Source organism: Rhinopithecus bieti, unplaced genomic scaffold (genome assembly GCF_001698545.2).
Source record: "Rhinopithecus bieti isolate Rb0 unplaced genomic scaffold, ASM169854v2 scaffold_9656, whole genome shotgun sequence".
Taxonomy (NCBI): domain Eukaryota; kingdom Metazoa; phylum Chordata; class Mammalia; order Primates; family Cercopithecidae; genus Rhinopithecus; species Rhinopithecus bieti.
In genome coordinates, this window is record NW_016806205.1 from 602,411 (window position 1) to 627,250 (window position 24,840).

Here is a 24,840-nt window from a genome sequence, read left to right on the forward strand (position 1 = left end):
GGAGAACTCCATTGTTATCTTATTTTAAGAAATTGCCACATTCCCCCAACCTTCAGCAACAGCTGCCCTGGTCAGTCCCCAGCCATGAACACTAAGGCTGCTCTCTACCAGCAAAAAGATTATGACTTGCAGAAGGCTCAGTGAATGGTACCATTTTTTATCAACAGTTTTTGTTTTTTGTTTTGTTTTGTTTTGTTTTGTTTTGTTTTGTGACGGAGTCTCGTTCTGTCCCCCAGGGTGGAGTGCGGTGGCGCGATCTCTGCTCACTACAACCTCCACCTCCCAGGTTCAAGTGATTCTCCTGCCGCAGCCTCCCGAGTAGCTGGGACTGCAGGCGCATGCCACCATACCCAGCTAATTTTTTGTATTTTTAGTAGAGACGGGGTCAACCAAGTATTTTTTAACTAAGATAGGTACATTGGTTTTTTTAGACATAATGCCATTGCACACTTACTAGACTATAGTATAGTGTAAACATAACTTTGATATGTACTGGAACTAAAAAATTCATGTGACTCACTTTTTTGCCATGTTTTCTTTATTGTGGTGGTCTGGAACTGAACTTGAAGTATCTCTCAGGTATGCTTGCATTTTTTTTTTTTTTAATTTCTAACAAGTGCATCAGTAGGTTCAACCTGACATTTATACATCAATTTCAGAACTTGTACTCAATGAAACCAGTGACTTCCTCCCATTACAGAAAAATATGGACAACATTGCTCAAACAAGTGCTCTGCTGGATTCCTCAATGCCTCTCAGGGGTGGGCTTCTACCTCTTCCCACACATATGGGCTAGCCATCTGGATTCCATATGCATTTCTCAGGCTTCCTCTGGTCAACCCAGAAGTTATTACAATAGTGCAGCATTCTCTAGGTGTTTAAATATGGTGGTGAAAATGGGTATAAAGAAGAAGGGATAAGGAGCTGAAGTTTTGTAAAGGAAGACTCAAAGAAACAAGTACCAAATTCATATAATAACGGTAAGGGAGAGAATTAAACAAATGATCATGTCATGAACAAAAAAGAAAGTCAGAAGAAGCTGCTAGATTGGTAGTAAGGAAGATAAATTTATTTTTAAACAGGTTGATTGTAAAGTGATTATAAGACATTCTGAATTAAATTTCCAGTAGGAACCATAAGGCTGAAACCCAAGGATAAAATAGATTCTGACTTCTAAATAAAAAACTAATAATCACCCTCAAAATCTTTAAATTGCTAAATATATTCATCTCTCAAATTTAAGGCACCAATAAAGTTTTACCATTGGTAAATTTGAAATTTCAAATTGTCAAAAAGGAATAACATCTTTGTGTTGGGTCAAGGATTAACATATTTAAAACATATATTGGCTTTTATTACTGAAGTAACCAACAGCTATTATTCATAAACCAACAACCACTTTCAATAACAGATGGATGTATTTTTTGTTAGAACTAAGAATATTCTGGTATAGCTCAAAAATTCCCACAACATTAGATTCAGATCATTGATAAATTTAGAATACAGAAAAAAAATGCAGTTAAAAGCAGCTTAGCTAGAAAGCTAATTGTATATAGACAATCTTCTTTCCAAATGGCACGATTAATCTCCTTACATAACAGTAGATCATGATGTTCAATTAGCTGAAGTGCTTTCAGTTAGTTCACTAAATAATAAAAAATAAATAAATAAGCAATGATAGTCCATAATTGGAACCAAGTACTGAAACAGGCTAATCAACTATGTTAAAAAAAAAAATGTAAAAGAATAAGGAAACTTCATAGTTACCCCATCCATATTCACAGAACAAATTCGTCATGGCCTGATTACTGTTTATAAAATACTAACATAAGGATTTTTTTCAAAACATTTATTCTATTAGTCACAGACTAAACCAATACAGCATTCATTAGTCACAGATGCTACTAGTTATTAACAATTTCCTGAAGGCATTTTTACCCTTAATATCTGTTACATTCACTGCTCGTGAATTTTAATTATAAGTTAAAAGCAATGCAAATACTATAATCAAAGAAACAACATTTCTACCTGTTGCAATACCATATTTAAATTCACTTTGGTTTCAGAAATTTTTAAGTTGCATCATCTAGTCATATTACACCTGCAGATGACTGAAAAAAATCCTAAATACTCTAAATTTGTCATCACATAAAATCACACTGGTAAATATTTCTAAATAATGTCATACATATTTTATGAGGGAAAACTTCCTCTAAGTATCAGTTGCTATAATTCCACTTCGTAAGATCATTAGTCAATGTCATCAACTCAAGAAAAATAAATATATTCAGAAATGTTCTTTGAATATTTATTTTTTGAATGCAAAGTTAATGTTTTGCTAATCCTACAATAATTAAAAGAACATGAAATCAGTGCCATCAGTCTCTTTCAAAACTGATGTGGTCTACATCCTATATATAAAGAAAATTGTATATGTTTCATGTTTATTGTTAATATTCAACAGTAGTTTAACAACACTTTGTTATGTATCTATTATATTAAGCGCACTGTGCTGGCCACATAAACTGCTAACTATTATAATACCTTAATTCACTGGATGTTGTTTCTAATGTCTGGACCTTTCAACATCTGCCTGGAATAGCTCTCATCTTTCGAAACCTGTCGTGAGCATTAGCTCCTCCGCAGAGCTACTCTCCATTTCACAGTCCATTCACACAAAGGCAGACTTGATCACCTGCTCTTCTCTGCTTAGGTAGCATGGCTCATACACTGCCATTATGGAAGTTGTCTTGCGATTGTCTATAAACCTCCCATCTTTCCATCTCAAAAGGTGAGTGTGTGCAGGCAGGTGCCATATTTTGGTCATCTCTGTATACCCCACAGCAGCTAGCCAAGCACCTAACACACACTAAGAACCCAAATGTTCACCACTCAATAAAATTACATGCTTTAATATACAAAGTATTTTAAGTTTTAGTGCTTCCAAAAACACAATTTGTTTTATTCAATTAATTGGCAAATATTTGTTGAGAATTTAACTTATAGTAGGTAATTTTTATCTGTCATCTTATTCATTGGCTTGTGTAATCTAGCTTGTTATTCTAGCTTCCATTTTGCTGATGAGCACCTAAACCTTGTTCGCAGGTAACCAAACATTGCTAGTAACTTTTTTCTCTAAAGTCTTATAATTTTTTTTAAAAAAAGCTCATAATTTACTCACCGGTTTCCTTCCTTATTAAGTATATTCAGTGTAGTTAATTTTTCAGGACTTGGTCAGTGTTCAGGTTTGTTACCAGGTTATGATCTTCTCCTAAAAATACACAGCCCCGAACCTGAGATGGGAGAAGACTTCTGGGAGCTTCCCTTCAATTACTGTTTTAGGTTATCTACTGTAAACCAGCTATTCCCCTTATATTCAGTGGTTGCTCTTCCCTTATTGAAATAATATTCAGACTATTTGAACTTAATTCGGAAAGATCTTGGAAAATTGCCTCAATGTTTCTTTCTAGTAGGCATAGGGGAAAATATAACCTTAGTTGGTTTTCTAACCTTAATTTATTTCCAGTAATTTGCCAGATAAAAACAAGTCTTCAACCCATGAACCCGTCCAGAAGCAGAGGAGACTGTCATTTGAGAATTACCAGAAAAAAGTCCTCCTCCTTCAAAATTACCCACAGTGGGAATGTCTGAAATTCCATCATTAAAGATTCCCTCAAAGAAAGATAGCATTTCCCAAAACTGACTCCTAGTAAATGAAAACTTTATTACAGATCCTATCTGAATAATTCATAAGAATAATACTTAAATATGTTCAAACCTGAAACTAGATATAATCTTCATTTGCTTATAATTTTTATAGAACCATAAAGCTAAAACTTATTCAAAATTTTAACATAAAACTTAAAAATCAATAACATTAAAACTGTCTATATGATGGCTAATGCTCTGCTGAAAATAAAATTACTAGTCACAACAAGAACATGGAACTGTTTGCTAATGATGATAATCTTCTTGTTTTAGCATAACTTTATTACCATCTGATTTATATTTTATATGTTATATTCCTATGTGCCATTTGTATACCATCTATGGTATCTAAGACACCATTTGTTGTAAAACATACCATTATTTTATGCATGCTTCTCTTAGCCTATCCCAACCTCAGCCTGCAATGACTACTAATAAAAAACAACGAGGTTATAACATTTGCATTCTTCCAGAAAGATTTTTTCCACTTCTTTCTTACCTACTGTATCTACCACAGAGAATCTCTTTACCATTAATCCAGAACTAGGAGATAGTCTATGCTATCTTCTTCTTGTTATTTTTTCAACAAACTTTCACGGAGTACCTAGACTATGTCAAGCACTGAACTGGGCATAGGAATCTGAAGGTGGCCAAAGCTTAGTGTCTGCCTGCAGGAGCTTATGCTCCAATAGAGAAAACAGACCTGGACATGGCTGGACATACACTACCTCAGCAATATGGCAACTTGGTACAAAAAAAATTAAATTGTTATTGGTGAAATTCTAGTAAGCCATTTCACCCAGAATAAGTAACTCTCCTTCTTCCCTTGTCTTCTTGCTGATTAGAAGTGCTCTTCTGTGGAAGACCACAAATCACGGATTTTAAAATCAGAAGAAAACAAACATTATTTTTTCTCAACCTAGTTATTTCCAGATTAAGGCAAGAGATTTACCTTAGTCCACAGAGTTACTAAAGTGAAAAAGAATGATTCAAAATTCATGTCCTTCAGTCCAGAATTCTTTCTAGTTGTCCATTTTCCAAAATTCGAGACCTCTGATCTAGACAAAATGAAAGTTGTCATTTACAATTTTAATGGCCATGTTAATGCCACTCTATTGTCAAAATCAGGTTGTTGGAGGCATTTTAAATCATTTTAAAGGTGCTTGAATTATTTAAAAATATCTCTATTCCATTTATTCTGACCTGTGATAAACCTAAAGGGTTAAATTGTCAAAAGAGACTACCCAGAATCACAGATCTTACCTAGTACCAAACTTTGTTAATACAAGCCACCATCAGGAATAAACAAAACATTCATTTTGGGAAAAACCCCAAATCATCAGACACAGCATCCAAAACAGACCATTTTCTCCTGCAGTCGGCACATTTTGGTTTTGCATTTTACGAGTTATTTTTGAGAATTGTCTGCAAAAACATTTCTCACAAAAGGAAGGCAGTTTGGTTTGGGGACATCTTCGTTCCACCTTCTCTTACAGAGCTTACATGGCACCTCTCTCTCCATTCTCCAGCCAGCCTGCTAAATTCCAGGCTTATTTACAACAAGCAATCTAGACAGACCAGAAATGTCCTGCTAAAAAAAATTTCATAAATAGGGACTCCCTGGTATATTTCCACTGATAAATACTATGAGCTTTATAAGAAAGTCTGGTGAGGTCATTTTTTCCTCTGTGGGTCTTAGGAAGGGAAAAAAATAGTCACAGTCTGGCTGTTAATACCTTCCCTTCTTTTGGCTCAGCTTCTATGCTTATATCCGAGGTTCAAAATGTAATCAATTATAGGATTACAAGATTATCTGAAAAGTTCCTGAAATGGCCCTACACATATTTGCTAATCTATTCAGAATTATTTCTGAAGCAATAATGGAACCAAAACACCCCCCACCATTTTTTAACAAAAATAGCTTTGTGTTTCCAGGCCATATAAGTCAAATCATTTATTCAATTACGTTATTTATTAGGTAAGTTTATTTTGATAAAATGGTTGAATCTAAAATTAAAACTTCTAATTTATTTTAAAAATCCATAAGGGAACTGCAATTTTGGTAACATGAAATCTAAATTAAAATGTTTTCTTCATAAATACATAAAGTTTTTTTCTGTATTAATTGTAATGAACGTATCTTAAAATACATAACTAGCATCTCAAGGAAATTTCCAGATTGCAAAAATACAGAGGGCAAGAAGTATTTGATGGGTTGACTTAGGCTGCCCTGGGTGTAGGTATGTGCCTTGTTGCATAAAGGCTTTGGTTTTAATTTGAAACTGCAGAAGATAAGTGCTCTCATTAAAACAAAACAAAACAGAACCCCTTTTGGAAAATGTGCATCTTCGGTACACTAAAAATCTCATCCAACGGCATAGAACATCAACAAAGTTTGGGCTCTGGGTAGAGGGGAAGAAAAGTTCTCTTTAACAATTCTTAGTCTTGTACCTATACCTCACACGGGTTTGGGGTCAAATTTACACACACACACACACAGAGGGAGAGTAGAAAAAGCAGATTTTTTTTGTTGTTTAGCCATGTGGAAATCAACCACCAGAAGAACAGAGAAAGAGAACTTAAAAATAGTGACCTAACATTGAAAGACCAGAGAAGGAGATTTTGAGGAGTGAATGATTTGCTTCATATCATAAGCCCTCATGGGTGTTTTTTTTAATCATTTCCATATTACTTTGCATAAAGTTAGATAGATAAAGATAGGTATTAGGACGAAAAAAAAAGAAAACCAATGTGTTGTGTGATCACAGTTAAATCATTCAAATCAGCTATGAAGCTGTGTTTAATCCACTACTTCTAAATTATTCACAAGATCATTTTGACTCTCTAAAGTTCATAAACAGAGTGCAAATCACCCAAGCAGAAGTAATTTGCTGCTTTTAAGCCAAAGCCCTGACTAGCTAAGGAGTTGCCTGTAGGAATTAACCAGAACAAAATCCTGATTAAACAACTAATTGGCTTGTCTACTAAAGAAAAAGAAAAGGAAAACAAAGTACATTTCTCTACCTTAAGGCACAGTCATAAATACAGAGGGTTTTCAGAACCACCTCAGAGAAGATGTTTAAATCGCTGACAAAAGTCAACAAGGTAAAGCCTATAGGAGAGAACAATGAGAATGAACAAAGTTCTCATCAGAATGAACAAGACTCTCATCCAAGTAATCAGTCTCAGCAAACCACAGCACAGGTATGTTCTCTACATTCCTATGTGAGCCTTGATTTTCATCATTTCTTATCTGGTAATAGCATTTAATCACTGCTACGATATATGATTGCTTAGTAGTTTTACCTGGCACCATCTGGTAGATGTACTGTGTCAGGCTTATCTTCATTAATTTATATATTCTGTATGTATTTGTTCATAAAAAGAATAATAAATGTTTAGGAGACTATACTAGAATTTGGAAAAGCCAAGTAAGGCTTCTCATTGCTGATTTTCACTTCTACCATCATCCAAAATGAAATCACTTCTCAAATATTAAATTGGTTACTTGATTGAGTTTCAACAAAGAACATCAAGCATCCTGGTCTTCATAAACCACACGTTAACAATAAATTCTCTAGAGCAACAGGAAATCTGCTAGCTCTCATTTGAAAATGATTTTACCTCTCAAAGGACGTTTGGCAAATCTGGGGACACTTTCAGTTGTCATAGCTCTGGGATGGGGATGTTACTGGCATCTAGTGGGTAAAGTCTGCAGATGCTGCTAAACATCCTTTCACGTACAGGACAGCCCTCCACAACTTAGGATTATACACTACACAGTTCTAATACTGCCAAGGTGGAGGAACTTTACTTTAAACAAGTCTTTTCACAAGTTCTAAATATATTTATCTGCAAAATATATATGATAATTTCTGCTTTGTTATGAGAACCAGAGACAGTAATATATAAAGCACACGGTAGGTACTTTGCAAGTGGTCATTATTAATAAGAATTTGTGTTTCTGTGACAGGTTTAAGTTCAAAGTGATCATTACAAGAGCAATATTTGCTTAGAACTATCTAGAGAATAATTTTCATGAATTACTCACTAGAATTATCTAAAAGAGCTACAGAAGATTTTTAGAGCAGTATTTTCCCATCTGAAAGAGCTGGATGAGAGACGTCAAGTACAAGCAGGAGTGCTCCTCGGGGACTAGAGGAGCATGGTCCAATGGTTCGGGTTTAAATGAGCCCAGAGGATAGACAACACTGAGATTATTTAACATTGGCAGTGGAAAACCCGCCTTCCTTTTCTGATTAATGTTGACTGCTTTGCAGTAGAGAGGAGATGAGGAGGATTGTGTTAGGATTGCTTCGTGAGAGTGCCCTTGACTTCTTTCTAATTTTATGGCAAAATAAATTCTTATGTCATACTAAAAGTTACTTATATGTTGAAGAACTCGTTTTATGTCACAAATATTGAGCTGGTACTTCCCTTCAGCTAGTCTTGCTGTGTTTTGCTCTGGGAAAGTCACTACATTCATCTTTAACCCTTGCCTACTGTGATTATTTTCCAAAGGAACACATAAAAGCAGCTATAGCTAATATATTATTCTCTTGGAGAACATTGTAGCTAACAGCAATTACTATGTGCCAAGCAAGGTGCTAAGCCCTTTTCTAGCGCTACTGTATTTAATCCTCAGGACAGTCACAGGTCCTATTACAATTTGCTCCTTACACATAGCTAGCAAATGGCAGAGCCTGGATTGGAACCAAGTCCTATCTGACTTGAGCACCTGAGAGCTAAATCACTAGACTATACTGCTTCAAACCAGGAGGGATATTAGTTGAGTCAACTTTTAAGATACTTTGCTTGCATGATAAAGGGATGTTAGAGATAAGGGGAAAAAAGCACAGAAACTTCTAAAAGAGTTGTCCTTCCTTTCAAAACAGGAATACTGGAGAAATACTTAGATTAGGCACAGGTAGAGCACCCCTTAGGTATATCCCACGCCATTCCAACAGCCATAATTTGTGGATATTAATCATGAAGTCTACTGGCATCACATTAGATTTTTTTTTTTTTTTTTTTTTTTTTTTTTTTTTTTGAGACAGAGTCTCATTCTGTTGCCCAGGCTGGAGTGCAGTGGTGCGGTCTTGACTCACTGCAACCTCTGTGTCCTGGGTTCAAATGATTCTCCTGCCTCAGCCTCCCGAGGCTGGGATTACAGGTGCATACCACCCCACCCAGCTCATTTTTTGTATTTTTAGTAGAGATGGGGTTTCACCGTGTTGGCCAGGTTGGTCTCAAACTCTCGACATCAGGAATTCTGCCCACCTTGGCCTCACAAAGTGTTGAGATTACACGTGTGAGCCATGGTACTTGGCCACCTTTTATCTTAAAAGTCATATCTGGGGAATTATTTGCATCTGTTCTTTCCAAGAACATGTGGGTATGGGAAAAAATAGTTTATCTCCAATTTCAAATATGCTAAATGTTAGAAATGACAGAAAGTTAAAATCCTGTTTTCTTTCACAGAATTTGACCTTTCAAAATGGCATTTAAACAATAAACCTCTGAACTATGAATAAATGATTAGAGTCTTATAAGAAAATATCTAAGAATAAATACATCAATGTATATTTTTTTAAGGAGTCATTTAAAGAGTGAATTTACAAACCAAAATGTCATGGGTAATTCCCACCTATCAATAAACAGTAATTCAAGGACTGCAAATCAGTCTAACCCAAACTCTCTCTTACCCCAGAAGAAGACACTGTTCACATAAATCTACATCTGTACACACATAAAGACTATGATGGAAATGTTTATGAATAACATCATAATGATGCAAAAAGACTTGATTGAAGTCAGAAGGCTTTTTCACTTTTATAAATTGTTCTGGACTTACACTTTTCTAGCTAGGTTCATATAAACTGGCCACTCAATCAATTTCATATTCAATAACATAATAATATTAATAATAGCTGCCTCGCTATTATTATACCATATTAACGTATACCGTTATTGTGGGGCTTAAGTGAAAATCTGCCAATTAATTCATTTTTTTAGTTTAAAATGCTTCTATGACATACAGGGCTTATAAATAATGTCAAAACTCCATAGCAGGCACACAGAACTCTCAGTGTCCTTCTGCTCCCGGCCTACTCTCAAGCCTCATCTACTCACCCTTTGTCCCATCCAACTGCTCCCACTGTAGTCTCTCCCCCCACCTATGTACAGTCATGCCTTTGGCTTTTGCTAAACCTGCATCATCTGCCTGGAGTGTTTTCTAAGACCTCTCCATGTGGAAAACAAAAATCTTATCTTTATAAAGTCAAGAGTCACTATCTTTGGAATAGCTTCCTTTCTTTCCCTACTACTCCAGTAGAATTGACCACTTCTTGTTTATGCCCCATCCTTATCCTCTACAGACATTGATTCGTCACCTGCATTTTCTTGCACTTAACATTTTTGTGTGTTTGTTTCCCCTTCTAGACTGTGCATAGCTTAGGAGTCAATCTTTGTGTTCTAACCTCATATCTTGTTTCACTCTGCCCCCGTAGGAACATCCTGAGGCACACACTAGCCATGTCTATTGTGACATGACGGCATTTCAAAGGAAAGCTTAGATGATCAGACAAATAATGAGGTAGAAGCACATGAAATCATGGAGAGAAGAAAGGGAGCTTTGTGTGAATGGGACCAAACTGCCTTCTCTCCACTATTTTAAGTTCTGTCATGAAAGACCTAAACCAATGCTAGGCCTGTGGCAAGTAAAGACCAGAATTGAAGAACTGTGAGCAAGAGAAACACATGATCCACCCTGAAAAAACCAGAGGGCTCCTGTGACTAACAAGCTGTGGAGGCTGAGGTTGATTATTCAATAGTAGGCCACGAATGCCCATTTTAAATGCAAGAATCATTTTTAGTGCATCATAAACAGTCAATTTTAATGATCCAATTAACAATTGAGTGGAAAATGGTGTTACATTTTACATTCAACTTCATTTTCATGTAAATTCATCACATACAATCTCTATGTTTTTTCTCAAAGGAACAAAACAAAGGTGAAGAGAAATCTCTCAAAACCAACTCGACTCTAGTCACGTCTGAAGAGCTGCACACCAACATACAAGGTCAGAATGCAGTCTGCAAAAAAAAAAAAAAAGCGAAATACGTATTTATCTGAAATGTGTTGTCTGTTGAAATATTTGTCCTTGACTAGGTGAATTATCTAGGGTTATCTGCGGTTATTTGAAGATCTGAATATTTACAAAAACTTTATATTCTCACTCAGTAACTCATTTGTCCATGCAATAGATGCATTTTCATTACCTGACATGTGCCAGCCACTGTTCCCTGGGCTGGAGGTGCAGTGATGAGCAACACGGGCAGAGTCTGAGGTTACATAGAGCTTGTAGTCTAAAGAAACACATCACAGATAAGTAAGCACATTGTGAATGATGCAATTTCAGACACTGATAAGCAATATAAAGACATTAAAATGAATGTGGATTGAATACATTTAAAGGTTTAGCATTCACACCTCTGCTCCCTCCTGTTAAACTCTCTCCAATAGAAGGCTCATTTACTTCTAAGGCTACCACACTTGTTTCTAAATCCAGAAATATCAGGTCAATTTCTTTTTTAAGACTGTCAATATTTTTCATCTCACCACTAGATGTACACGACGGTATTTTCTGCTGCATCACAAAGAAAACATGTCTAAAACTAAATTCCTTATGTTCTCTTACAAATATGCTCCCTCTCCTGATTTACTTCTACCCCGGTACTATCATTCTTTCAGCCTCCTAAGCTCAAAACCTCACTCAGGTTTTATTCCTTTATCTAGGATGTCCTATAAAGAAAATTAGTCACCAAATCTTTCATAAGGACCCTGAAACCCACTTCCTTTTTTTTTTTTTTTTTTTTTTTATTTTGAGATGGGGTCTCGCTCTGTCGCCCAAGCTGGAGTGCAGTGGTGCAATCTCGGCTCGCTGCAAGCTCCGCCTTCCAGGTTCAGGCCATTCTCCTGCCTGGGCCTCCCGAGTAGCTGGGACTACAGGTGCATGCCACCACATCCAGCTATTTTTTTTTTTTTTTGTATTTTTAGTAGAGATGGGTTTCACCACGTTAGCCAGGATGGTCTCGATCTCCTGACCTCGTGATCCTCCCGCCTTGGCCTCCCAAAGTGCTAGGATTACAGGCGTGAGCCACCGCGCCTGGCCCACTTCCTTTCTTTCCAATCTCAGCAATACCATCTTGGCTGGGGCCCTTATTAGTAGCTCATGTATGCACTATCCCCAGGCTAAGTGGTTGCTTTTGTGTAGAACTCTATTTCACCCATCTCTCCCCTTGTTACCCAGCCCAAACACTGTTAGCAGATTATTTTCCATTAACCACCACTTTGATCTCAACTTTTGCTCAAGAAGCTTAAGTGTTTGCGTATTGCCTGCAAGACAAAATCTAAATTCCTCCACCTGACTTTGTAGAACTTAATGTGATATATTCCCAGTCCCCCTTTCTAGACCTCTCCTACTTCTCTCCTACTTCCAGTAGGAACACTACCCCCTAACCGAAAATACAAAAAAATACAAAATGGAAGGGAAATCACTAGAACAGAATATGTTTTGTTAAATAATAAAAATAAAATTTTTGCCTTAAAGCTAGCACAAATGTTTTGCTTTTCATCTGTTCAACAAAGTCTGTGTATGATGATTGTTAATGACTTCCTATTTGTACTAAAACAAATATTTGAACTGAGGCACAATTGAGCTTTTACTAGCCCAAATGTCTCATCTTTAAGGAACAAAATAAGAAATGCACAAAATTACAAGCAAGATGATAAAAAAAAAAACAAATCACAAGAAATGTTTCAAATACACAAATCGCTATCAAGGAATATCCCCACAATCAAAGTACTGAGGCCACTATCCTAAGCAAACTAACACAGGAATAGAAAACCAAATACCTCATGTTTTTGCTTTTGGGAGCTAAACATTGAGTACACATGCAAAGATGGGAACAGCAGACAACAGGATCTACTTGAAGGTGGAGGATTGGGGGAGGGTGAGGATGGAAAAACTACCTATAGGGTATCATGCTTATTCCCTGCATGATGAAATAATCTGTATACCAAACCCCCGTGACACAAAATTTACCCATGTAATAAACCTTCACATGGGCCGGGTGCGGTGGCTCACGCCTGTAATCCCAGCACTTTGGGAGGCCGGGGTGGGCAGATCACGAGGTCAGGAGATCAAGACCATCCTGGCTAACGTAGTAAAACCCTGTCTCCACTAAAAATACAAAAAATAGCTGGGCGTGATGGCGGGCACCTGTAGTCCCAGCTACTCAGGAGGCTGAGGCAGAAGAATGGTGTGAACCCGTGAGGCGGAGCTTGCAGTGAGCCGAGATGGTGCCACTGCTCTCCAGCCTGGGTGACAGAGCAAGACTCCATCTCAAAAAAATAAATTAATTAAATAAATAAATAAAAAATAAACCTGCACATGTACTCCTGAAACTAAAAGGATTTGTTACATTTTCAATTTTTAAATAATACGAAATTCCAGTACCATCTTACTTTAATTTGGAAATGCTACATTAAACCTGTTGTATAATAAAGAAAAATAATAATAAAAAAAAAAAGGACTGCTCTAAACAAATGGCCCCACTCCCATACTTACTTTTCTATTTAGGAGAAAAGGAAAGAACCTATATGAAGAAAATAACTGAGTTTTACAGAGATATGTAGAATAAACTTACATAACTGGAGAGAAATATGTGTCCACTTGGGAGGATATTATAAAGATATTGATTTTTTTCTTAAATTAATTTATATTTATACTTGTTACAGCCTACTCTCTACCTTACAGTGATAATTTTTTTTAAAAAGGGGAAGAAAATTCACTTTAGTTTTCTTGACTTGATTTACTTATTTTGAAAAACACCTCTGTGTTTTCACTATGCAGATTAGAATGCAGGGAATACATGTTCTTGCACAGACCAGGTGTTTTTGCCACTATCTTTCTTCTGTACTTTTATCTCTGCCACAAAGATAAGAAAACAGTATCTTCCAAATAGAAAATCAGCACTGACTTATCCGAGGAGAAAGGGGGAAACAAACAAATGTTCTACAATACATTTTTCAACATGAAAGCAATATAATCATACTTCCTAGCTGATGACTAAAGCTAGACTGTTCAACTGCTAGATTATCTGATTTAAAATATTTAGGATAATGTGTCACTGAAAGAGGAAATCACTTAATAAGCCTAAAACTCTGTCTGACCCAAACTCACATATATAAAACTTCCACAAATAGTAAGAATCATAAACCAAGAGGATATTGTAAAAAATGTGGTCTTGCCTTTTTTTATCGGTAATTGAAGACCATTATTGAATCTTCAAATTTGTTTAAAAGGAGAAGACCCTTTTGTAGATTATACAACAATCTTGAAGGCATACTCCAAAATGTGATTCACAAATGGAAGTACCAAGGAAGAGGGAAACATTCTGATAATTCAAACTACGATTCTTTTTTTCTGAGTTACTTTGTAATAATAATGGTTTAAATCTGCAGTTCTTTGCACAGAAAAATACAACCTTAATTGGCATAAAATCAAGGATTACACCTTTGAAAAGACAAGTTTATTCTTATCTTTGTTGTACTTTTTTCAAAGTGTATTTGTAAGCTTAAATTTTTCATAGCTGGTAATAAAAACTCTTTTGTGGAAGTTTCATTTAACAGAGGAGCTATTTGAGTAGAAGGAAAAAGTAGTTTCATTTAAATCTGCAGACTTAGCACGTCTCCAAAGACTTTAATAGGAATAACAGTTATATTTAAGATATTTTGTCTTGAAAAAGCAAAATTATTAGTGTTTAAAGATAGCCTCTGATATGTGCTTGGTATTTTTGTGTTCACTTCAAAACATGCAGGTGCAATGTCATAAAATCTGCAGATGTTGATTTCTGATTATAGAACTCTTATCTTCTGCAGAGCATGGTTTAATTTATATCTGCCATGGAAATGAAGAATGCAACACATTTTGGATTCAAATAAAGATAACTTGCTAAGGTCATCTTTTGATTATAATCATCTTCCTTAGGCATCTACTTCACTTATATTACATTAAATGCTTCTTTAAATAAATGTCTCGGTACCAGTAGAGGATATGTAAGTAATTTACCTAGTGGTTTATGGTACTTTTAGGTGATATATTATTTGTGTAGATATGGGTCAAAGTTGAGATCCCATTGCTAGCACGGTGTGGTAAGCCGATCGATGGCTATCCAAAGTCGTCTACACCATAATCTCTAAAATCTATGAATTTGTTAGCTTACATTGAAGAAAATTGCTAATGTTACTAAGGATCTTGCAATAGGAAGATTATCCCAGATTTTTCAGCTAACCCCAATGTAATCAAGGGCTCCTTATAAGAGTTGAAGCAGGAGAGTCAAAGGCAGGAGATGGGACAATGAAAGCAGAGGTGGATTGATGCTCTCTGGAGGTGGAGGAAGGGACCAGGACCCAAGGAATGCTATGACCTTTAGAAGCTGGAAAAGACAAGGAAAGGATTGTCTCCTGAAGCTTCCAGGAGGAACACAGCCTTTCAGACATGTTTTAGACTTCTGACTTTCAGAACTATAAGACAACTGACTGTGTTGTTTTAAACCATTAACTTTATGGTGATTGATTACAGCAGCAATGGAAAACTATAATATATACTGTTTTAAGATAATTCCAACTTGAAATATAAAATGCAACCATTTTTCTCTTGGCTAACACAGTGAAACCCCGTCTCTATTAAAAATACAAAAAATTAGCCGGGCGTGGTGGTGGGCACCTGTAGTCCCAGCTACTCAGGAGGCTGATGCAGGAGAATGGCATGAACCCAGGAGGCAGAACTTGCAGTGAGCCGAGATTGTGCCACTGCATTTCAGCCTGGGTGACAGAGTGAGACTCCGTCTCAAAAAAAAAAAAAAAAAGCAACCATTTTTAAAATGAAATTGAGTTTTCCTACAATCATGTGAATTAATAGTAAAGGCAGTACACTATACAAAAAATAAAAAAACAGCATTTGAGAATTTGACACCCTCGAATTCAAATCATAACTCTGCTACTTTCTAGCTCTTTAGTTGAGGCATTTAACATCTTTGAGTGTCATTTTGCTCATGTATAAAATAAGGACAACACTGTTATCAGTGTTGGGTTGTGAGTGAGAATTATATTAGTTAATATATGTAAAGCATTTAGCACGGAGATTGGTAAATCCCAACCCTGATAGAAACCAGATAGCATAAATGAGGAGCATTCATGCCCTGTCTGAAGAGGTCAGAGGCTACTCAGCTCTGCTAGTCACTGTCACACGGGGATGCAGGTCAAGCTCTGCCAGGTGTTACACCTTGTCAAGACAAACTACAAACACAAATGTTAATTCGAAAGATCTCAATTTTTAAATGTTGATTTTTTGATGTTTAAATATTCCCTTTCTTAAATCACTGGGAACATATAACTGAATTCTTATGAAATTTAGTCCACAAGACCATTCTGTGACCTCTAACCAACCACGTGGTAGATACATAATGTTGTCTGCATTTGTGAACAGTGAAATCCCTAGACAAAATTCTGAATCTGGCAATGCTTTTAGTGATCCTCTTACTTCTCCATTCCTCTTCACTCATAATCTCCATCTCAGTCTTTGTTTTGTAAATAGATTACAAGTAGGGTGGCCTCCCTGGAACTGCTTGCCAAATAACTTTCCACAGCTAAGACCCCTGGGTTTTAAGTCTAGCACAATTCTGGATCTACAGAGGTGTCCCCAGCCTTGCCTAGGTCCCTATCATCTCTCCAAACTGACCTAGACTGCATCGCAGCCAACTCTCACTTTGGGCAGCAATCTAAAGCTAAAAACTGCTCTGGAGCTAAAACTGCTCTAAAAAAAATAATAAAGCTGGCCAGGCATGGTGGCTCATGCCTATAATCCCAGTGCTTTGGAAGCCCAAGACAGGAGGATTTCTTGAGACCAGCCTGGGCAACATAGAGAGACCTGACCTCTACCCCCTAAAATTGTGTTAATTAGCTGGGCATAGTAGCACATGCCTGTAGTCCCAGCTACTCAGGAGAATGAGGTGGGAGGATTACTTGAGCCCAGGAGTTTGCGGTTACAGTGAGCTGTAGTCACGCCACTGCACTCCAGCCTGAGTGACTGAAAGAAACCCTGTCTCTTAAACCATAAATAAATAAAAATATAAAATAAAGTCCAGTTTTTCAGAAAAGGTAGTGGATGTTGAAATAGGAAACCACCCTTCAGTCCTTGGTATTAACAATTATCATATACAATTTAATGTGCCCTATGTGGAATAGAAAAATAACTAGGCCATCTACTGAAATTTAGTTTACAAAAAGCTGTAAAGACTTTACCGTATAAGACCAACCAGTTTGATTGACATGCATAAGAAGTACTACTATGGTTAATTTTAGTTCTATAGTCCACTCCCTGTAACTTTCAGTCCTATTCACCAGCCAAAGGATAAGGTGGGAATACAGACACCCTCCTAAAAAATGTATACAACTTTTTATCAAAACTACTCAAGCAGATTTCTCAAAGAACTTAAAACACAGCTACCATTCTGCACCAGCAATCCCATTACTGGGTATATATCCAAAAGAAAATAAATTGTTCTACTCAAAAGACACATGCACTCTTGTATGGTTATCACTGTGCTATTCACAATAGCAAAGACATGAGATCAACCTAAGTGCCCATCAACAGTGAATTGGATAAAGAAAAAGTGGCACATATATACCATGGAATACCACACAGCCATAAAAAAGAATGAAATCATGTCCTTTGCAGCAATATGGATGAAGATGGAGGCCATTATCCTAAGCAAATTGACGCAAAAACAGAAAGCCAAACACCACATGTTCTCACTTATAAGTGGGAGCTAAACACTGAGTACTCATGGACATAAAGATGGGCACAATCGACTCTGCAGGTTACTGGAGGGAGGAGGGAGAGAGGGGGAAAGAGTTGAAAAACTATTTCACCTTAGAAGAGATATAAAAAATAAAATAATAACCAAAAAATTAAAGTTAACTGTTGGGTACTCTGCTCACTATCTGTGTGACAGGACCATTCACATCCCAAACCTTGGCATCATGCAGTATACCCATGTAACAAACCCACACATGCATCCCCTGAATCTAAAATAAAAATTGAAATTAAAAAACAAGACTCCAGCATATGTGTTTCCTTCATCCAAATAGAAATAGTCTTGTGTAGCAAACAATCAGAAATATTCTTTTAAAATGATACCTGATAGGATGATAAACAAAAGAATTGAGAAATGAATAAAGTTGGTATGACATTTCTGAAAATTTAGTCTAGAGAAAAGATAAATGTTACATGCTTTCTAGTCTGAGATGATGAAGAAAATTCCTAACTGCTGGTTTGGCAAGAGACAGAGACATAATCAGGACACCTTCAGTGGCAGGGGCTCATTGTAAGAAAACTTATGGATAACTAGAGCTGAAAAACCATTCAGGGGAGGCTTTCAGACTGAGGCAGCCTAGGAGCTAATTACATTTTCTCCTTTTCCCTCAGTGAATATGGCTTCATTTCTCGTGACCGCTGTTTTCTCTGCATATCTACTCTGGACTGCTCTCATTTCCATTTACTCATTTTCCAGTCCAAATTCCAAAGGGAGTAGTCTGACTGACTTAGATAACAACCATTTTCCCATTCAGCAGAGCCCTTCAGACCACCATCGAGGTTGCCAGCCAGCTGTGGACAGGCCACCCTCTTGAGATTAGGTGCCCAGCATGTGTGTGATGGGGAACCATTCCTGCATGTAATACAGCAGAAAGTTCCCTCGCTTTTGAAAAGAGCGAAGTTTGGCATAGAAAACATACCATTTTAAATATTGAATAGAGAACAGGTTCTGACTGATAAAATTACTGTCATTACATGTTTTATAGGCTAAAAACTTAAGAGACCCTAACCAATGTGGATAGGATGGATTTTTTTCCTTTAAAATGCCTTTTATGTTGTAGTTTGCAGGATTTAAATATATTTGCATAATTCAATTAAACTCTGTGCTTTTAGGCTTCTTTCTGCCAAAGAATATAGCTGACTTATGGAAAACTGCATTACGGTTTTCTGGTTCCCGGGCTCTGTTAAGTAAATGGAAGTTCTTGCATCATGCCCCACATACGTCAGTGCTATGAAGACATGAAAGAGTTAATATACCTTTTCGTTTTGTTTTGTTTTAGCAATTTATTCCAGTCTGGCTCATGGAACACTTTGTGTTTACAATGCATTTTTCTCAAGTGGAGTCTTTATCTAATCCTCACAGAAATCCCCAGTACAAAAGTACTTTTTCATTTTATGGATGAGGAAACTGTTATAAAAAAGAGACTTATCCAGAGTCACATAGAGAATTAGTTATGTAGGGATTACAGGTCTCTGTTCAGTATCCAGCACTGGTAACTCATCATATTCCTTAATAGCTATATATAAAATGTATTTTCTAAATGAATTAATCTCAGTTTTTAAAAAGTCCCTGAAACCTAGCATGACATTGAGAGAGAACTGGATTCCTACATCCTGACACAGTAACAAAACTACCTTAGATGGATCCACGTTCTTTTTCATTTGGTGATTTGCACATTTCTTTACTTGGGATGATGTATCCTAAAGTCAAAAATCTTCCTCAATACAAAGATCTCTTCAGGACATTATAGGACTTTAAGGCTGCCTAGAGGACACCTAAGCTTTGACCCTATGCAAAGATCCTGTCCTCCCTCAGCACAGGCTCCCTTAGCACAGGCTTAGATTGGCTGGAGGCTCCTGAGTACCGCCAGCCAACAGAGCATTCACTACCTCACAAAGCAGTGCATTTTGTGGTTAAACAAGTTGCTAGAATGTTTGAGGGTTTTGCATGTTTGTTTTGTTAATTCATTGGTAAGTCCTTCTTCTGCCTTCTAGACCACATGAAATAAATCTATTTTCTTTTCTATGTAACAGCATTTCTATGAATTTGAAGTAACTATTATGTCACTAGTTAATCTTAAATACTTTACTAAAAGAGCCTAAGTTCCTCAAACCATTTCTCATATGAGATGGTTTCCAGAATTCTCATCCCTTCTGAGTCCTTCTCTGGATTTTTTACAGATTACATGTTTTTAATATAAAGCGTGTCATTTTTCTGTTCTTGTGAACGCCATTTTAAAATACTCTTTCAGATTCCATTTTATGTGCACTGCTGTAATGTTGTCAACTTCCTCCATGTTGTTTGACAATCTACAAAGATGTAATAAAATTTCAAGTGTGATTAAAGTATTATAGTTAAAATTATTGTAAGTACACTAGATAATCCAGCAACTCTGAAATTAGCCACAAGCTGAGTCAAAAATACAACCTCGGGTGCCGGAAAATAATCATTAATCATACACTTCTTAAAACTGTTAGTCCTTAACTCCAAATGTTCATTTAGATCAAAATAATAGTATCATTTAGGCATCTAATCGAAGTACCCAGACTTAGTCTTTATTAATGCATCTAACATCCAGTTACTCAGGTACTGGTGGCTCCTAATAAAAGAAGATTTATTTTTGAGACAGAATCCACATGTCTTTGATGTCTTAAGAACTAGAAATTTGACCAAAGTAGTACCATCCCCCACACCAAAGATTCTAACCAGTGAAGGCATTTTCAAGTCTTGTGCTTTTTATATCCATCCAAAACAAGCCAATTGAGTGTCTTTTTAATTTACAATCTTATTCCCATATTAGGTTCTTCCTTTGAATCCCTCCTTTCCAGCATTTATGTAATGTCACTGATAAAATGTGGAAGGTTAATGGATTTCCACATCACTTATTTCCTCACCTGAAGAGAGAAGCAGATGTTTCACACCTGCTCGTGTCTCCATGTTTTGCTGCTACAAGGGGCCAAGGATACTGGAAGTATATACACAGGCTCAGTGTGAGACGCTGCCAGGCTCAGGATGGAATCAGCCCGGTGTATGGAGAGCAAACTCTACTTATTTTTGCATATTCAGTAAAGGCAACCATATCACAACACTTTGATTCCAGATTTCACTATCTGCCACAGGCACACATTCCAGGGCAGAATTTAACCAAGTGTACTGATGAGATCTGGCGATTGCTATACAATGTGCAAAGAGCACCACTGGCAGAAAGGCTTACACTATTCGTTTGGGCAGCTATTGAAATCGGGACTCCTGCTGTCCATGTGTGAAGCTGGGAAGAAGCACAATGTGCAGTTGACAACACTTCACCCAGATGCCAGAGCAACACTTGCCTTGTATTTCAGATTTCTCTTTCATGATGAGGATGATGCAAACACTCTGACCATCTGTTTCCACAAACAAATAACATGTTGCATGGATAAAAAGACACCCACACTGAACTATAGTTGACAGGCATTCTTTTGTTTTAAGTCCTCATGGGTTTTTTAAGTTGTTGTTGTGCTTTGAAGCCAAGAATAGGAAATAACTGGTTTCTCATGTTCATCAATAAGCTATTAATGAGAATTTATTTTGTAATTAAATGCTTATCCACAAATCAAATTAGGCTGAAATTAATTTATAAATATCCCAGGCTTGTCAAAACAGGGGTAGTGTTATTTTAGAAAGGCTTGGTAATAGCTAGAGAAGATCTGGTAAGTTGCTAAGATCTACCTGGAATTAATTTTATCTGAATGTTATGGTAATAAACAAATATTATTATCAGGAATGGACAAAAAGAACTACTGCAGAACAGTTGGTCATTTAACTGGTGCTAGCAGAAAAGTTAATACTGAAATGCAATACATACGCTGTAGCTTGAATGAGAGATGGAGGAGATATATGATGCAGCTTATATCCATGTGGCTTTATAAGAAATAGCCCACCAGGTGCAGTGGCTCAATAATCCCAGCATTCTGAGAGGCTGAGACAGGCACATTTCTTGAGCCCAGGAGTTTGAAACCAGCCTGCACAACATGGCCAAACCCCGTTTCTACAAAAAATACAAAAATTAACTGTGTGTGATGGTTCGTGCCTGTAGTTTCAGCGATCTGTGAGGCTGAGGTGGGAGAATCACTTGAGCCCAGGAGGTCAAGGCTGCAATGAGCTGTGATCATGCCACTGCACTCCAGCCTGGGTGACAGAATGAGACCATGTCTCAAAACAAAACAAAACAAAACCCATAGCCAATAAAAGCCTTTAAGAAATGTTTTACAGTACAGATTCTATTTGTTTTACATTCAGGATTTTTTTTTTCTGATTTTACTCATATTTCATGTTCTTTATCAATCCTAATTTTCTTTTAGGGTAAGTGCTCCTAGAAACATATGTGAACATAATGATCCATAACATTTTTCTTGGTCCAGACTCCTTTGAGAAGCTCATGATAACTTTAGATGCCCTCCATGTAATAAAAGGTATATACAACATATGGCTTCAAGGACTTCAAACCAAAAATGCACTAGACATCCATGGCCAGCGATTAAGAATTTTGCTTCTAAATATTATACAGTAATTGTCCAAGTGTTTGTAGATACAAAAAAGGATTAGGCTGCCACTTTCACAGACAGCAATGCAAAATGGCAATTTGTCAGAGATCTGATCTATATGATTTTTGTTTTGATTGGCTAAAGAGAAACGGAAAAACATAACTTGACCCAAACACATAAGGAAAACAGATCCTTCTCTCTTATTTTTATCAAAAGCTTGTTAGTACAACATGACATATTGAAAGTGCTATTTTTTACTCTGAAATCTGCTGGATACTGATAAACTCATTAGCGTACCACATGTGCCTGTACAGAAGGGTCCCTAATCCTACAAGTTTCAATATTTCACCTAAACATAATCTTTACACACAGGCTTCAAGGATGTGATTATACTGAGACCTTTGTATCCCAAGTAAATTGGGAATTGGGTTTTTTTCCATTTAAACATAACAAAAACATAGCTAGTACTGTGTTTTCTATCTTCTAGCCAAAAATACTGTAATTCCAAAATAAAAGTAGATAGATGCATAATGAATAAAAGTGTCTTGGGAAATCGAGAATTTAAGCTTTCTTAGTCTCAAACTTTTAAAAACTTTAAGGAGTGATTCAATTTTATGATTTCTTTTATTCCTGACACTTGTTCCTGGAAAGTTCAGTACATTGAAAGATTTTTAGATGGATCTTAGAAATGTTCATATTAAAGGATTGGTATGGTGAAAAATTGTGTAAACCGATCATCCCCTGATTTCTCACTTTTGTAAATCCAAATTTTCAATACTGGGTTTGCTTAAATCTTTAAACTACATATATTACAAGAAAATCAGAATGATGATTTGGGCCTCCATTTTAATATCCTAAGCACAAGACATCCAATTAAAAATAAGTTAGAAACTGGAAAATGAATTACCAATAAATTGTATCGTTTCTTATTTTTCTTTTCTGCTTCCTATATTTTTTTAATATTAAGTAATTTGCTTTCATTAAAATCTTCTCTATAATCCAAATATTTACCAGTAAAGTTGATTATTCTCCTGGGTAAATTACAATTTAAATATATTAAGTTAGAAATTGTATTTGGTAGGCCTTGAAGGGAAAATTAATTTCTGTACTGAAAAATAAAGCTAGTACATATTAGTTTGTATCATTTCTTCAGAAAATATTTCACAACTTAAAGATGGTCAAGCTAAAACAAAATTTGATTTCATAAAAATGTAGAATGCAAGTGCTAAATAATGCCAATCACATTTTTTCCTATTTTACTTTTCTGAATTTTATGATGCATCAATTTCACCCCAAAATTATGAATACTTTAGCAAAACGGGAAATGCCTTCTGAATAATGAATTATTATCCTCAGCTTTGCCAATATCAAAAAGAAATATATTTTATGAACTCTTTATTACATAATACACCAACTTCAATTACAATCATGTGCTACCTAAAGATGCTTTAGTCAATAGCGGACTGCATAAAAGAGGATAGTCTCATAAGATTATAATAACATATTTCAAACTACACCTTTTCTATGTTTACATACACAGACTGACCATTGCGTTAGAATGGTTTACAGTATTTATTAAACTAACATGCTACACAGGTTTGTAGCCTAGGATCAATAGGGTATACTGTATGGCCTTGGTGTGTGGTAGGCTATAACATCAGGATTTGTATAAGTACACTCTATGATGTTTGCACAACGACTAAGTCACCTAACAATGCATTTTTCAGAATATATCTCTGTCATTAAATAGCACATAACTATATTTTTTCATTGGCCTGAAGGTGTCTACGGGTTAATTCTTCCTGCATAAAGTCCTACTTTGTTTAGCAGAAATTCCACGGGAGGTGTTCTTGAGAAGACTATTCTAAAACACAAGCAACATCTTTGTAGTTCATGTTGTCAAATATAACTGGGTCAAGAGTGGTGTACATTCTTCTATCTATGTGAATTTTTTTTCATAGACAAACTCTCCAAGAAAAATTCCTCTGGAGATCTGACCACAAACCCTGACCCTCAGACTGCAGCAGAACCAACCGGAATAGTGCCAGAGCAGAAGAAAATGGACCCCAAGAAAGAAGGTCCAAACAGGTGAGCATTTAATAAAGCTCACAACACATGTTAGAGACATTGCTCAGCCTGCCCTAAAGAGCTCAAATGTCCACTCTCCCCTTTAGTTGAATATAAGGGCAGAAAAAATTCAATAGTCACATAACACAAGAAAACTGTGTCAGAACTAAAACACTGGTTCTGTGCAGTTCATCGTATCTCACTGGCCAGGCATGGCCACTAACCAATATCTCTAGGCAGCCATTTGGCTATAGGCCAGATCAGAACAAAAATATTGCTGTTACATATATGAGTCATTGTATCATTATGGAAACAGCCTATATATTTACTAGGCATGAATTTTAAAAAGAAATGATGAAAATTTTCCAAGCTCACAAATAAATAGCTGTTCCAATTCTGTGAATATTTTATAGTTTCAAAAGATCAATTATTATTTCCTTTCATCCACTAAAGAAAGTGTGACACGCTAACTAGGAATAATTACAGAACTGAAACATCTTTTTTTTTTTCTGAGACGGAGTCTTGCTCTGCCGCCCAGGCTGGAGTGCAGTGGCCGGTTCTCAGCTCACTGCAAGCTCCGCTTCCTGGGTTTACGCCA

The 24,840-nt window shown here is 36.4% G+C and overlaps 1 protein-coding gene and 1 long non-coding RNA gene across 2 annotated transcripts in view; one reads left to right on the forward strand and one right to left on the reverse strand.

Annotated features, from left to right (window-relative positions):
- The first annotated feature begins 6,735 nt into the window (after nucleotides 1–6,735).
- The window catches only part of CNGB3 (cyclic nucleotide gated channel subunit beta 3), a 165,064-nt gene continuing 146,959 nt past the window's right edge, over nucleotides 6,736–24,840 (forward strand). Inside the window, exons 1-3 of the mRNA XM_017875191.1 lie at nucleotides 6,736–6,912; nucleotides 10,709–10,790; nucleotides 24,137–24,263. Coding sequence (XP_017730680.1) covers nucleotides 6,784–6,912; nucleotides 10,709–10,790; nucleotides 24,137–24,263 — 338 coding nt within the window. The 5' untranslated portion in view covers nucleotides 6,736–6,783. The remainder of the gene's footprint in view (nucleotides 6,913–10,708; nucleotides 10,791–24,136; nucleotides 24,264–24,840) is intronic.
- On the reverse strand, nucleotides 10,598–20,645 carry LOC108531637 (uncharacterized). Its single transcript, XR_001886233.1, has 3 exons — nucleotides 20,547–20,645; nucleotides 10,990–11,076; nucleotides 10,598–10,803 (listed from the first exon to the last, which is right to left on the reverse strand). It is a non-coding gene; the product is annotated as an uncharacterized LOC108531637 (long non-coding RNA).